Source organism: Excalfactoria chinensis, chromosome 6 (genome assembly GCF_039878825.1).
Source record: "Excalfactoria chinensis isolate bCotChi1 chromosome 6, bCotChi1.hap2, whole genome shotgun sequence".
Taxonomy (NCBI): domain Eukaryota; kingdom Metazoa; phylum Chordata; class Aves; order Galliformes; family Phasianidae; genus Excalfactoria; species Excalfactoria chinensis.
The window spans coordinates 30,063,200-30,077,554 of record NC_092830.1 but is presented as its reverse complement, the minus strand read 5'-3'; the positions used below and the strand labels follow the sequence as shown (position 1 = coordinate 30,077,554).

The 14,355-nt window shown below is 43.1% G+C and overlaps 1 protein-coding gene across 23 annotated transcripts in view; it reads right to left on the bottom strand.

Moving 5' to 3' along the window:
- Window positions 1-14,355, bottom strand: part of TCF7L2 (transcription factor 7 like 2) — a 172,390-nt gene that overhangs the window by 23,047 nt on the left and 134,988 nt on the right. For 17 of the 23 annotated variants that reach the window (XM_072339897.1, XM_072339903.1, XM_072339906.1 and 14 more), the window contains 2 exons: window positions 4,432-4,564; window positions 2,111-2,213 (listed from right to left, as the gene is read on the bottom strand). In XM_072339897.1, coding sequence (XP_072195998.1) covers window positions 2,111-2,213; window positions 4,432-4,564 — 236 coding nt within the window. Of the gene's footprint in view, window positions 1-2,110; window positions 2,214-4,431; window positions 4,565-13,448; window positions 13,894-14,355 lie in introns of those variants that run through there. The other 6 variants (XM_072339886.1, XM_072339902.1, XM_072339888.1 and 3 more) reach the window with 3 other exon arrangements.

Genomic DNA, 14,355 nt, shown 5'->3' with positions numbered 1-14,355 from the left:
TCGGTGAGAAAACATTAAATTAACAGAGCTTAATTTGTAGCCTTTTGTCAGATTAACAAGTGTTGACAAGAGTTACCGGGGGAGAGTCCCCAAGAAGTATTGTGGGTAACCAATAGACAATCACACCTCATTACAATAATTAAAAAATACAGCAACATGCAAAACAGCATCCTCATGAAAGACACACAACTTTTTCTGACTGAGATTTGTCTGTGTTGGCTAGTTCTTTTCATCTGTCCTTCAACTATGTCATCTGAATGGGCAGGCTGCGTTCTGGGGGGCTACTATGCTAGAGACATCCATGCCAGTTGAGGAGAGATGGGTTGGGATGTTAATGGTGAACCATGAGTGGAAATGAGAGGGGAAATAAAAACTTTGTTTTATTTTTCAAAAATTGGCCATACTGCTCTCCTAGAGCAAGCGTGATGAGATGGTATCATCCCTCACAATAAGCCATTTGGCTGAGAGCTGTGGGTAGACAAATACACTATGGGTGTTGGCTTGTTATAAACCAGTGGTGATGACCTAGACTTCCTGTGACAAAGATTACCATTATCACCTGCCTGATTAAATTGGCCATGTGTGGCAACATTTATATGGGTTTGGCACCACAACATGAGGTTCAAGAAGAACAAACCTGTGTCTGCACACGTAAAACTCTATGAGATAAGGATGTGCAATAAGGCACAGGTCAACAACAATGAATAATTTCTTCCTACTTTCTGTCATCTCTAAAATTACTGACTCAGCATTTATTGAGTACATTGAATGCTGAGGCTTCTGCTTTGCAAACTTGAGCTAAGCAGTTGCAACACAGCTCTGAACCTGAGCTGGTTTTACTTCAGTCAGGCCTTGCAAGCAGGAAGGAAGGAAAAAAAGAAGCTGACATGGGCTCGAGATGTCCTACACAAATGGTAAATCACCACAAACAAGGAGGAATTTATAATTTCAGAGAGAGCAACACTCTGGATTTTTGTTCTGCTCATGCTCTGCTCTTCTGGAGAAACTCAGCCTTCTGCAGAGAGCTGGTGGATGTGCTTCCCTTTCAGTGAGGGAGGGCATCCAGCCTCTGCAAGTGGCATTATCACAAACAAAGACTTGCAGGGAGGCCACAAGTGGGCTGCTGGGGCCTGAGCTCCAGCAAGACAGGTATCAGTGCTTCTAGAGGCTCAGGTGCATGAGAAGCCTCCACTCATCCCAGTTCTCCCATGGGTGTGAGTTCTGTCGCCTTAGGGAAGGCAAACTCACATACAGGTATTTTAGCACAGAAGGCCAAACAACCTCAAGCAGGAACAAGCAATTTCTAGCTTTGAAGCTGGCTACATAAGAAAAATAAGGTAATAACCTTGATCTCTAATACAGAGAACCATTGTATGCAGCAGCACAAGTGTATTTTATGAGAATTAAAATAAAATATTCTATCCAACACACCAAAACAAGTAAAAAACCCAACAACTACTTTCCATGGCTTTTTTTTTTTTTTTTTTTTTTCTTAGCCATTTTTAAAGTAAGCTAATTCCTCTTTCTTGCTTGCAAGAAAATTCCATTCCTTAGATGCCAACTGTACAACCCTGTCTCAGCCAGGAATGCTGTTCACCAGTTGATGTAAAGCTTTACTGTTTCACAAGAAAACAGAATGGGGCTTTAACAGGGAAAGCCAAAGAAATATAAACTTTAACATTTATAATGAGGATGGCCCTGTTAAAAAAAAAAATAAAAAATTAAGAAGTCCATTAGATCCACTGTGAGCTCCCAGAAAACCAAACATGAGAGTGTGTTAAACAAACAAATGTGGTGCAGCGTAAAGGTACTAACAAGTAGAGAACGTTTCTGCAGAACAGCTTAAAAATGCGTGCTTCACGAGCCATCGGTCGGTTGAGACAACATGCAAAGCTGTGCTCAGCTGCCTGTGTTTGTTTAAGACCACATGACTTGGTGCAAGTTTTAATTAATTTTTATGAGATGGGTAAATAGATAATCACTCAATAAAGTGGCAGTTGGCAAACAGACTTATCTCAATACATACACACAGGCGCGCACGCACACAATTTTTAACATGAATTTTAAACATCAAAAAGAAAATGGAAATTAAAAAAATGGAACTCCTTACTGTGGTACTAACCATCCTAGCGGATGGGGGATTTGTCCTACAGTGCCTGGTGATAGGGGATAATAAGGAGATATGTCTGGAGGATGTGGAGGTCTTGGAATTCCTGTGGAAAAAGAACATAGAAGGGGGTTAGTGTTGAGACACTGGAAGAAGTAAACCTAAGGTAAAATGTTTCTACATTGTTACCATAGAATCATAGAATCACCAAGGTTGGAAAAGACACACAAGATCACCCAGTCCAACCATCCACAAATCACCAATAGTTCTCACTCAACAATCTGTTTAAGCTATCTGTACTTTCTCACTCCAATACTCATGACTTTGCTTTGAGTTTTTAAAGGTTGTTTCACAGTCTTATAAATGACCTCTTGGCATCTTGGTAAATGAGCTTCAACCAGAAAAACTAACACAGTTCTCTCTGTCATGTCCTCAAAGATAATTATTTTGTTATTGAAGTTAAGAAGCCTCAGCTACTGTTCTGGTGAGATGCTGTGCAAGGTGCTGTCTTCAGTAATCAACAGAACTATCAAGTTTGTGTTTTTTTCACTCTCAAACTCTCCAAAACAGCACAGGTTCTACTCACACTTCTACTGCACACTCAGTAGCATGGCAGTATTCCAAAGCAACCTCCAAAAGGAGGTACGAAGTTGTTATAATTACAAATGTTGTTTGCTTTTGAGGTGCAAGAAAGACACTTGGTTTTGTGTTCCTAATCTTCTGCATAACCTAATAGAAGAGCAGAAAAATAAAAGCAATGACAGAGACTGGAAGTGCTTGGTAAAACGGAGGGCAGAGGGTACAGGGGCCCCATCAATCCTATCTGAAACTGATGCAGCTCCCACTCAGGGAGCAGAAACCAGTTCCAGGTGGAAGCTCAAACCTTAGGGTCCTTGCCTTGGAAGCAAGTAGGAATTACTCGGGGGAGGAGCAAAGGCTACAGGACTGATTCTTTCAAGTAGCAAGTCAGAACACAATTACATAGCTAAAGCAGAATTAAAATGAAGGATGTTAAAAGGAGGGGATACCACAATAATGGCTTAAAACTATTTTTTAAGTCACTCGGGAAGCTTTTAATCTCTAAATTAAATCTCCTTGTGTGACATTTTCATGCAGACACTGCTTTTTCTCCATTACAAAAACCAAACAGATTAACTGGGCTTTAACCATCCGGTGAGCTATTTGCACACTTGAAAGAATGTTCACTGAAGAAAAGCAAACAGTCTACAGACGTTAATCATATGTTTTACGATAACCATTTAAAAGCTATTCCCTGTACTACCATAATTTAAATGAGAGGTTGACTATGCTATTCACTTGCAATACCCAGTGATGGCGAGATGGATTCCTTTTAAGCCACGTGAAGTTAGTATTAAGGACAATTAAGAGGGGCCCCCACTGAAGTGTATGGAGTGAAAAACAGCTAATGCACTGCCTCATTCAAGGGCTGGAGATTAAATAAATTATCTGCATAAGTTAGGACAATGCAGAGCAGTTCTTTTGACAATCTCTGAACATGGATTCAGTTTCAGATGCTCTTTCCAATTAACTAGCTGGCCCTTGGATTAACAAAAACACAACCACCATCACTAGGAGCTCAGTGCAGCCTAAAGAATGAAGATTGACACTGTTTGACTTCTCTGTGCCTTCGGGTTAAACAGGGACTCTTTAAAAGCTAGAATAACATGTAAATTCTATTCTGTAACACCAAAAAATCTAGTCAGGGTTTTACACATTGCTCTATATTCACGAAGACTGCCCTTCAGGCTGAACTGAGAGTTGGGTAGACTTACATTGGGGAAAAGAGTTGCAAGAAGATAGCTGGAGTTAAGTAGTTAGAGTGGATGAAAATTCAACATTATAGGAGAAAAATGGCTGAACTCCTGACACAGAAACAATGGGATTTGGGGAATTAAAAGAGATTCATTTTGAAACTGGTCATGACCCACCACCTTTAAAATTCCAGCTGCAATTTTGTAAGTGCAGATCACAGAATGTACATGTTTAACTCTCTGGGTCGTGCATGCAAAGCAAGCAGTTAGCAGATTCGACTACTAGATGGGGTATCATGCTTGCACAGAAACACACCTGCAAACGACCCCACACATGCAAGTCTGGTGTCACTTTACAGAAGCTTTATGAAAATTCACCCAGTAGGTTTCCTTCTGAAGCCTAATTAGCTTCAAAATAAACTATTTTGTCCAGATTCTCACATGCATTTGACATTTTACTCATGCTCCAGCATGGGAAATCTTTCCCCATAATACAAAGAATGGAGAGATCCACCCACACTCTCTCAAAACCCAAAACTATTTCTCACCTACCTGTTTTTGGATCTACGTCGGCTGGTAAGTGTGGAGGAGGGTTTCCTGGTGTGAAGTGCTCATTGCTGTATGTGATAAGCGGCGTAAGAGGGTGTACATGGTGCGGGTGCTGCACAACTGGCACTTTGTTAGACTGTCAAGAGAAAAAGGTCAATGGCATTAGAAGAAGGCTGCACACTCCCCATTGCAGCATGAGGCACAACATGCAGCAAACAGAGCACCTAGGATTCCTGTGAGCTCCATGCTCTTCCAGATCCCTTCTTGGTGCCAACCTTGCAGTTTTCCCACCCTCTTGCTTAAAATCTGCTCACACACTTTCCCTGCTCTTGAGTTTCTTTCATCTTTTTGACCTGTCATGCTCCTGTACGGAGCAACAGCAATTCTTTAAAATTTGTCCTTTCTATTTGATAATCTTGTGCTTCACCTCGAAGATGCAGGCAGACTCCTCAGCGAGGGGCTGACAGAGTTCCCCATTTAATTAGCAAGAGACCCAAATGCTCACTGACCTGCAGGTCTTTTCCTTTCCCCTTCCTGTCCTCACTTTCAGTTCTGCATTTTACTGCTCATTGCAAATACTCCAGATAAAAAGCCTTTGTAGTGCTAGAGTATTCCCTTCATCAGCAAGCATTAATCTGACAAGCAATCACCTGCATATTTTATATATATATATTTTAGAGGAGCTGATTAATTATCAATTCATCAGAGAGTGCTAATAAATGGAAACTGGATACTGATGAATTAGGCTGCTAAAATATTCATCTATATAAATAATGGCAAAAACACAGATAAAGCCATTGAAATTGAAACTCTTGTGGGGGGAAGAATCACATAGACATCAGGAGGTTTTTCTTTTCACATTCCTATTTGGGGGGACAGAGGGGAGGGTAATATACATATCTTTTTCTTCACAACAATAAAAAAATGTGCGAGTCAATGAATGAAAGGAAAAGACAGGCTGAACTGTAACTTACCCTTACAAGATCACAAAGAAAAAATCAAGCTGAAACAAGCGAACTGCTGGACCATTTACTGCGAGTAATCCAATTGCAAAAAACCCTATTCCCCATAGAGGATTTTCACTAAAATCCTACAACAGGGACATTTAACCAGATTAGGTACCAGCAAAGATAAAGAGGCTGGTATTAGATGATGAATGGATTAGAGTCAGGTTTCATTTTAGAATGTGTCTTCATTTCCTTTTATTACTTTAAGTAAGGAACAACTTGCATTAACATCAAGTAAAAGGAATCGCATTAAAACAGAGCAGTGAGTGCAGGGCAGCCCCGACAGCACCGCTGCCATCCGGGGCCCACTGCTGCCAGCCCAGCACCCCAGTGCCGGGGCCCATGCAGCGAGAGCTGGCTCAGCTCCGATCCTCTCTGCTTCTCATAGAAGCCTTTCAGAAATAATTCAGCTATTTGAGAAACGACAGCAGGGTTTACTTTTCTGCAGCCCTTGCAGAGAATGGTTCAGCACTGCGGCACAATAAAGCCCACGTGAGTCATGGCACACTGGGCCCAGCAGGCTCTGTGTTGGGTCTGATGGAGGCTACAGAGCCATGGGCAACTCATGGCTGCACAGAGCCAGCCTCATCATCAGAGAAGCCATGTTGACTTAGCCCCTTCTTTCCAGAGGTGCTCTGGCCAAAAATCTGTTCTCTTCCAAGTGAACCAACACTCAACATTCTGAAAGTACCGAAGAATTTAACAAGCTTTCACACTAACAGCATAGCATTGTGCATGGCCAAATGGCTACCTGAAATTTAGTTTGCAGAAAGCAGAGTTCTCAATGAGAGGGATTTTTGCTGGCCACAGATTGTTCTTTGGTGGCCAAAGCATGACTGTTGGCTGCTGGAGCTCTCTGCTCTCTCAATTGCATCCACACATCACTGATAAAAACCTCATTCAGCTCCTGATGGGCGGTAAAACAGCACTTCTACTGAGAGCTTGTTCTCAGAAACTGGAACTGATTAGTTAAAAACACAAGTAAAGGACAGAAGAACCGCCCCAAGGAGGGTTAGACTTAAGCCAAGAACGCTTAAGGAGACAACAACGCTTGAGGAGAACAATAGACTTGCACACCTATATATATACACATACATACATACATACATATATATATATTATAGAGGATTACACATACGCTGTGGGAAACCACTTCCCACTGCTCTGATAAACTAAGACCCCCGCAATATATTGCCAAAATGGTGTGGCTTTTACATCATTATATGTTTTACATAAACTTTCTTACCAAAAAAAAAAAAAAAAAGTAAAGGGGAAAAACAATAAAAAACCAACAGCTTAGAGTTGTCTGCACAGTTTTCCCCATGTAAAAGTCACTTTTCTTGGATGACTGCCCTGAAGTCAGATGATTCATATAAAGGTGTTAGGTATAAGAGCAGGATACTTCTTTGCAGCTCTGCTGATGCTGGGGCAGAGGTGTGGGAAGAATGTACTGGGGAAAAAAATGGGAAGTTACCATATCTATGCTCAAAAATCAGTCAGCAGCTGTGTTGCTGCCCTTGGCTTGGATTGCACTCTGTTTTGCAGTTTATTACACACTAAGAAAGGGACCTTCACTCTGCTCAGAATAGCACATGCAACTTGAAAGCTAAGCTAATAATGCACAGTATGCTAAACGAGCTGCTCTTTAAAAGCAGAACTCCTGAAGTTAACTGAACTTCCTTGGAAAAGAGAAAAAGAAAGGACTAGCTGGGAAAGAGCAGGATTAATCCTGCATATGCATCTTCCTTTGAAGTCAATGGGAGCTCAGCCAGAGAAACAAGTGTGGTCCTAACCCCATCCACTGGCAATGAAAGGTAAACCAGGGAAGTCAATAGCAGACACCTATGAGGTGACTTCAGCCACCCAACCCCCTGCAAAAGGCCTTTCTCCAGGACACATTTGGGAGTACTTCAGGAAGGCCAGTTTTAAGCTAAAAGCCATTGTGAGATGCCGGAATATCTCTGGCAACTTGAAGGACTCCATTTATGGCTATGTCAGAAAGGGAAAGCAGAGCTACACGGACACACACAGATTAACATCAGTGCATGTGATAATGGGACGAGAGTAAGTGGAGATTTCTGGAGAGAAATCTCAGCTTCTACAAAGCACCAAGTCATGTGCTGGTAAATCACTTGTCTGCACTGAAAGCTGGGGTCTCATGCGCTGGGTTAGAGGGCATGGTAAAGAATTGCAAAAAAAAATCCGACAGAAGTTTGCTTTTCTTGATAACCCCTGCCTGAAGCAAACCAGAGGAAATTGTCCCCACAGGGACTCAACTACTAAATCTCTATATATGAATCTGAAATGCTTTTGGGAGCTCTTAAACACAGATGATTTTGAACAATTGAGCTGTGGAATGAAAAAGAAAAAAACAAAAGGTAACAAATTCAACAAATTTTGGACTGCTATATGTTAGAGAGGGATTCCAAGATCCATTTAGCCTAAGTTTGATATGAGCCTCTATAGGAAAAAAAAAAAAAAAAAAAAAAAGCAAAAAACATAAAACAGAACTTCAGACTTAAACTGCAGGGGATTGTGTGTGTAAATTGCTGTGTATTAGTCTTTGTTGCATGGTAAGGACATTTCATTAACAGGATGAAAGATGCTTCTATGTGTATACAGCCCAATTTAATACACCCCACTGAAGAATACTCCCCATTTATTGAAGAAGTTAATACATGCTGTATAAATCAATAGTTCCTAAGTCTCTGAAAATAACATAAGACTTGAACGAGATGAAACATTGTATTGTTGGGCACACAAAGAGAAAACCACCTTTAAATAGGAAGAGTTTGTAACTGCAGTTTTTGTTTGCAAATTCGTAGTTTATTTGGCCTCAATAATAAAACATGGTATTAACTCAAGAGAATATGCCAAGGTTGCCAGAAGCTCTGTCCTCATAGGGGTAATGTTACTAAAATCTTCAAAAAGCATCCCGTCTCCAAGCAAAGCACGACCACACCACAGCATCAAGGCAGCCAGACCCTACAGCACTGCCTCTCTGCTCCATCCCCACAGCTCAGGGCAGGGGGAAGCTCCTGCCCTAGAGGAAAGTAGGGTCATGGGCCACCTCCGGAGTATGCCCCAAGACCCTGCACCCAGCATGCTGAGCAGGGGGTGGGCAGCCTCCCATGAGCATCCCCTGCAAGTGGGAGATGGATGAGCACCAGTGTCCCAGGACCCCTCTCCTTCCCCACCACGCAGGACCCCGAGCTTGCCATCCACCTTCATAGCTATTAATCACTATCCACCGAAAACAAATGGAGCTAGAGCTCCGCCTGTCTTTTTTTTTTTGCTGCATCCTCCTCTTTCCCGCTTCCACCCCCCCAGCAGCTTTCCCTTTCCGCTGGAGAAAGATGGACCCTGAGAGTGCCTTTATGAGCCTAATACAATAAAACAAAAGCAGCACAGAAGAGGGTTTGTCAGCCTTTCGCCCTCCTCCAGGGTGGATACAGAAGGTCGGAGGTGGTCGTGAATTAGCAGTGCTCCCGGAGTTGTTCCCTGGGGTAGGCAAAGGGTCCCATTCAGTACTGGCTCACATTAAAAATAGGTTTATAACTTGCCTCCCTGTATTTTCCAGATGGTGCTATTGCAGTTATGCTATGGGCAGGGAAATGTTAACAGATGTTCCTGAGCTGCACTTGCACTGCAGCTCCAAGGATGCTCGCAAGAGATTGTCTTTTTTCCCTATAGGTTGGTTTCTTACTAGATCTGCCTTGGAATGAACTTTCCTCCCCCCAAAATCTATAAGTATCAGAAACATAAGCAGCAAGAAGGAGTAAACTCCAAGATATTGTTGCAAATAAAATATTCTTCCATTTCTTGCCAAAGTGACCAGCACCCAAGGGAGAGCACCCAGACCAGCAGAAGTGCCCCAAACTCCAGCTGGGAGCTCCAACCCAGTGGACCTCAGTGCAACCATTTAGGGTCACAGAAAGGCTAAAATCAACCAGACCCACCACTAGATGGGAAGGGATGGGCACTGAGTCACCAATACAAAAATCTGCTGCCAGTGAGAAAGCATTCCCTGAAAAAATAAAGATTTGATTTTACCCTGCTCCGTTTATTTTGTACGGATGTTTTCACACCTAAGCATTTTCTCCTGAAAACTACTTCCCCTTGCCCCATTATGGCTGGTACAGTGGCCTGAGCCCTTTCACAGTTTAAGGTAGCTGATTTCTGCCTAAGGTCCTGCCCTAAGCTAACTGCCTATTGTAATGGGAGACAAGGCTCCCATTGATAATCACATCTCGCCCTCCTAAGAAAGGCTCATTTTCTTCTTTCACACAAATGATGACAGGAGCACTGACAACCATGTGCTGGGACAATAACCCCCCCTAGACAGGGGCTGACAAAAAACCACCTCCCAGCCATCCCCTTCAGAAAAAAACAGAGAAGTGGGGAGCAGCGTTGGATATCTTTGTGCTGCCCCTCCCCTTCTCAAGCACAGCAAGAGCCTACCTGCTCCAAAAGAGCCGTCAGCTTCCCCCAGAGCCGCTCTCCTGGCGATCCCAAAAGCACATCCAGCAGTTCCGTTCAAGGAACGCAGTGTTTGCATTTTCCCTCTGCTCTTCCTACATGCCCCCCACACAGTGAGGCACCGAGCTCCTGCACCAGCTCATTCCATGTGTCCTTCCCAGCCCAGAGCGGATGCTCGGAGGGGAAGGGGGGAAACCTTGGAGATGTTCAGGAAATTTCCACTTAATTTCGCCAAAAGGCAATTACGTGAAATGATCTGGTGACAATTAGCATATGCCAAATCCTCTAGCGTAAAAAGAAAGAACAGGGGTTTAGCTTTCTAATTACCTCCTGGTAGTTCCCAAGCAGGAGAATTAAAAACATTAGCAGTAAAACATGTTATTAAGTGCACTCACACTATTCTTGCAAAGCCGGCGTGGGCTGTAATCTTACTGCCACTGTATTCTGGAGGTTTTTTTTCCCTTTTTTTTTTTTAAAAAAAAATTATTATTATTTTATTATTATTATTATTATTTTTTAATTATTATTATTATTTTAAAAAAATAAACAGGGTTTCAATAAAAGTTTAACGCTGCATCCTTGGACCACACAGTGTTATGGGACAGGTCAGCCCCAGATTTAGACACCCACCTATTTAGACACAGTTATACATTCTGACATCCCTCAGTATCACTTTTAATTACACTTATGGCCAATTTTAACTCGATCATTCCGTTTTATTGATATAGGGGATGCTGCATCCATCCTGGCTCTGGGTGTGTGCTCATGCTTCCCAGATGTACCGCATGCATGGAGGCTGCACACCACTGGGCAGTGTCCCAGCAGCTCAGCATTACAGCTGATGGGATCAACAGGTGAAATGCTTAGTGAGGGTGGGCAGCGCTGTGACTTTGTGTTCCCAGCACCGAGGGGCAGAGAGTGAGTTCTTCATTATGCAAGGAGATACGACACTCCTTTTCACCATCGGACAAACATCCCATGATTTCTTTGTAATTAAGGAAAGTGTAGTTAATTACTAGGCAGATATTATCTCTTCTCTAGCAAGTAAGCAGTCCTTCATATCTAACAAGGCAAGGAGCAGAGTGGTGGCATTTACCTGATTAAAGCCAAAAAAACCACTCTTTCCTGAAGTAGTAACACTAAAATGTGTCAACAGAAACATGGAGCAAAGTGACTGATGGAAGCTGAACAGGTGTTCAGGTGATGGTCCTGAACAGCACCGGGGGAGAGATGCTGAACAACAGCACACATACCGAGATTCAGAAAAGGTAGGATGAAGGAAAAAGGAATTTAAGCGAAAGACTGATTGCATAATTGCCCTCAGAGACTTCATTTTTAATGCGCTTTGTATGGATAGCTATTAATGCAATTTTACTTGCTACCTAGCAGTCTGTAAAATGCCATGTTATGAACAGCTTTGCTTCTTGCATGTAAATCACAAATTTCAGCACCACACAGCCATGGCACTGCAGAAGAACGAGCCCCCTGATTTCATTAGGGTATCTCTGATTTCTGTCTCTAGCAAGAACTTGAATGTGCGGCTGTTAAAAAACTGCAAGAAATGAAGAAGAATTGCCATGCATGCCTGTCCCCACCAGCACTGGGCTATTTCAGCAACAGCAGCATTATGAAAAAACCAACACCCGCATACATGCCTCGAGATAGATCGCCAAGTTTTCAGTGCAGCCTTTAAAAATGCAGCGCTCACAAATGGTAGCAGAAGGTGCTCAATACCATGATGCAATATAGGTAGTAAATGTATATTAAATACTTTACGAAGTAACAAAGCTCTAAAAATGGTTTTGTTTTTAAATGTACTCAAAACATCACTCATCCACCACAGAACTACTGAGCGGCTAAATTAACAGTCCGTATCAATTATTTCTTGAATAAATTCAAAAGTTCTCTGAAAATATGATGTTGAACGTGCATCAGAATTGACACACCTTGCCCGTGTTTTGGAAGGGAAGAGACAGGTGCACACTGTGCCCAGAGGCCTTCCACCCTACACCCCAGCAAAAAGAATTCCTGTGTAGGTAGAGGGATGCTTACGGTATCTCGTCCCCACTCATGTAAGGCTGCATCCTCAGCAGCACGTAGAGAGAAAGAAACATCTCAATAACTATCAGTTCAGATTTTGATTGTTATAAATCTCTACAGGATTTTATCACCTCTACGCTTTATACAAGAAAAGGCAAATAAATCAGCTCAGCTTCCTAGGAAAGGTAGCACCGAAATGCTCCTGGATCAAGGGACCCAATAAGCAAGCCTGGCAGGGCTGGAAAAGCCAACAGCAGAAACCTGAAGGCTCCTACAGAACCTCCAGTTTGAGCGAGTTACTCTCAGAGATTCTTCAGCCCATCTCTGTGCTCGGTGTGTCAGTACAGGCAGAGGACAGCACTGGCTGTTGGTTGGGTTACTTCCTGTAATTAGGATGAAAATAAAAGAGTCTGTCGGACTTCTGGTAATGAACACGGGAGCACCGTGTCAGGACACATATTAACTCAGATTTATTAAAATTCAGTAATATTTGTCATATTCTTTGTCACTGATTGAAATCATTTTGCAATTATGCAGCGTCCCTGAAATTTTCATCTTTCACTTTACAGCTGAGTTTCATGAAGAATTTAGAAAATGGAATGGGGTGTCAACCAAGCACAGGATCAAACCACTCGATTAAAAATTACTATATGCAATTTTCATTAATTTCCCCCAAAGAAACAAGATTAATCTCGTTTTGTTTATGCCAGGAGCAAGACCACATCCGTCCCAAAGACCCTTTGCTGTACCACATGTGCCCAGCCACAAATCCACTTTTTGTCCTAAAACAACAATTTTACCTTCATGGTTTCAGAGTTAAGGAAATATCACACTGAACTGCAGAAAGCTTTGAAGTGGCCCCCTCCGCCCCAAAGGAAAAAGAAAAGAAAGAGAGTGATGTCATGTTCCCTGCGTGGCTGTATCACCGCGTGCGGAACACACAGATGATACACGAGCTCCCTTCACCCTTGCTGTTAACCATTGTTCCCCATCTATAAATCAGAACCCGAAACCTGACGCACACGGGGCTCTGAGCCCCCCCTCCGCACACACCCTGATCCCACCCTGTGAGCATGAGAGGATTTCTTCCCCCCCCCGTCCAAAAAACCAAAAAAAAAAAAAAAAAGAAAAAAGAAATCGGGCGGAGGAAGGAGAAAAGAGGAGGAGTGCAACAACTCTGCCCCGCTGCACCATTGTGCCGAGACAAAACCCCACTCGCTTCCCGTGACCGCTGGAAAATTAAAGTGCCATCGAAAAGTCATACTTCCCCCTCCTAAAAACAGTGATTACCATAAAATAAATAAATAACAACAGCACAGCTAACTAAGGTCGCAGCCAGGGATGCTTGCTTGGTTCTCCCCCATTTTTTTTATTTTTTTTTTTCTTGTTATTCCACACACGAAAGGGAGAGAGAGAGAGAGGGAGAGGGAGCGGAGTCACATAAGAAGTTCAATGGTCAAGACGGAAAGCGCGCACGCAGCAAGTGCTACTCACCCAGCAATTCAAATTGAGATGCCAGCAGCCCAACTGCTGGAAGAGTGAGAGCCCAGAGGCAAGCGCTCCTCCTTTCCCACTCAAATCTTCCATTCCCACTAAAATTGCATCCCTCGGGTACATAACAGCTTTGTCTTTCCTTCTCTTAACCTCAAAAACTTTGTTTCTTTACTGTCTGGATGCCAATTGTGCCGGCTTTGTATTATTTTCCTTGCAGCTTTTCTCTCTCTCTCTTTTTCTTTCCTCGCTCACCCCCCCCTCCCCCCTTTTCACTTAAAGTACTGAAAAAGCTGTCTTAAAAGATCAAGATGTCTCCAGTATTTTGGCCTGGTGTTTTCTGAACGCTCCAAATCCACTGTCATGTTGGCCGTGAGAAGTGTCTTATTTCTAAATCGCCTGCCGCAGTTAGTGAAGTTATGGAAGCTCCTCTCTTCCCCAGTATATCACTTTACCATCCTTCCAGGGAGCGGGGAAAAAGCCATCCTCCCCCCCCCAACCCCCCCCATGCAGGTATGTCTGCTCAGAAGAGCAAAAAAAGCAGTTACCTTGGAAATCAGTGACAATGCCACCGCAGCCCAGGCTGCACAGGTGCTGCAGAGCGCGGTGAGGATGCGGCCGGGAGGGAGCGTGACCAGCTCAGTGCCGCAGCCGCTGTACTGCGACGCTGTCAAACCCCTCTAAACAAATTTCTTAGGGGAAGAGCTGTAAGAGGGAAGTGTATTTTCTCAGCATTGTAACCCAGGGGTGACATTTGGCAGACCTTTATCATCAGCTCATCTCCCCCCCCCATCTCTTTTCTTCTTTAGGAGTATTTAATATTTCTGCTAACTGCTGATCCCACTGTCAGAGGAGCTTTGAGATCACTGTGCCTGGTGATTGTATTTCCCTGGAGGACAGCACACAGGGA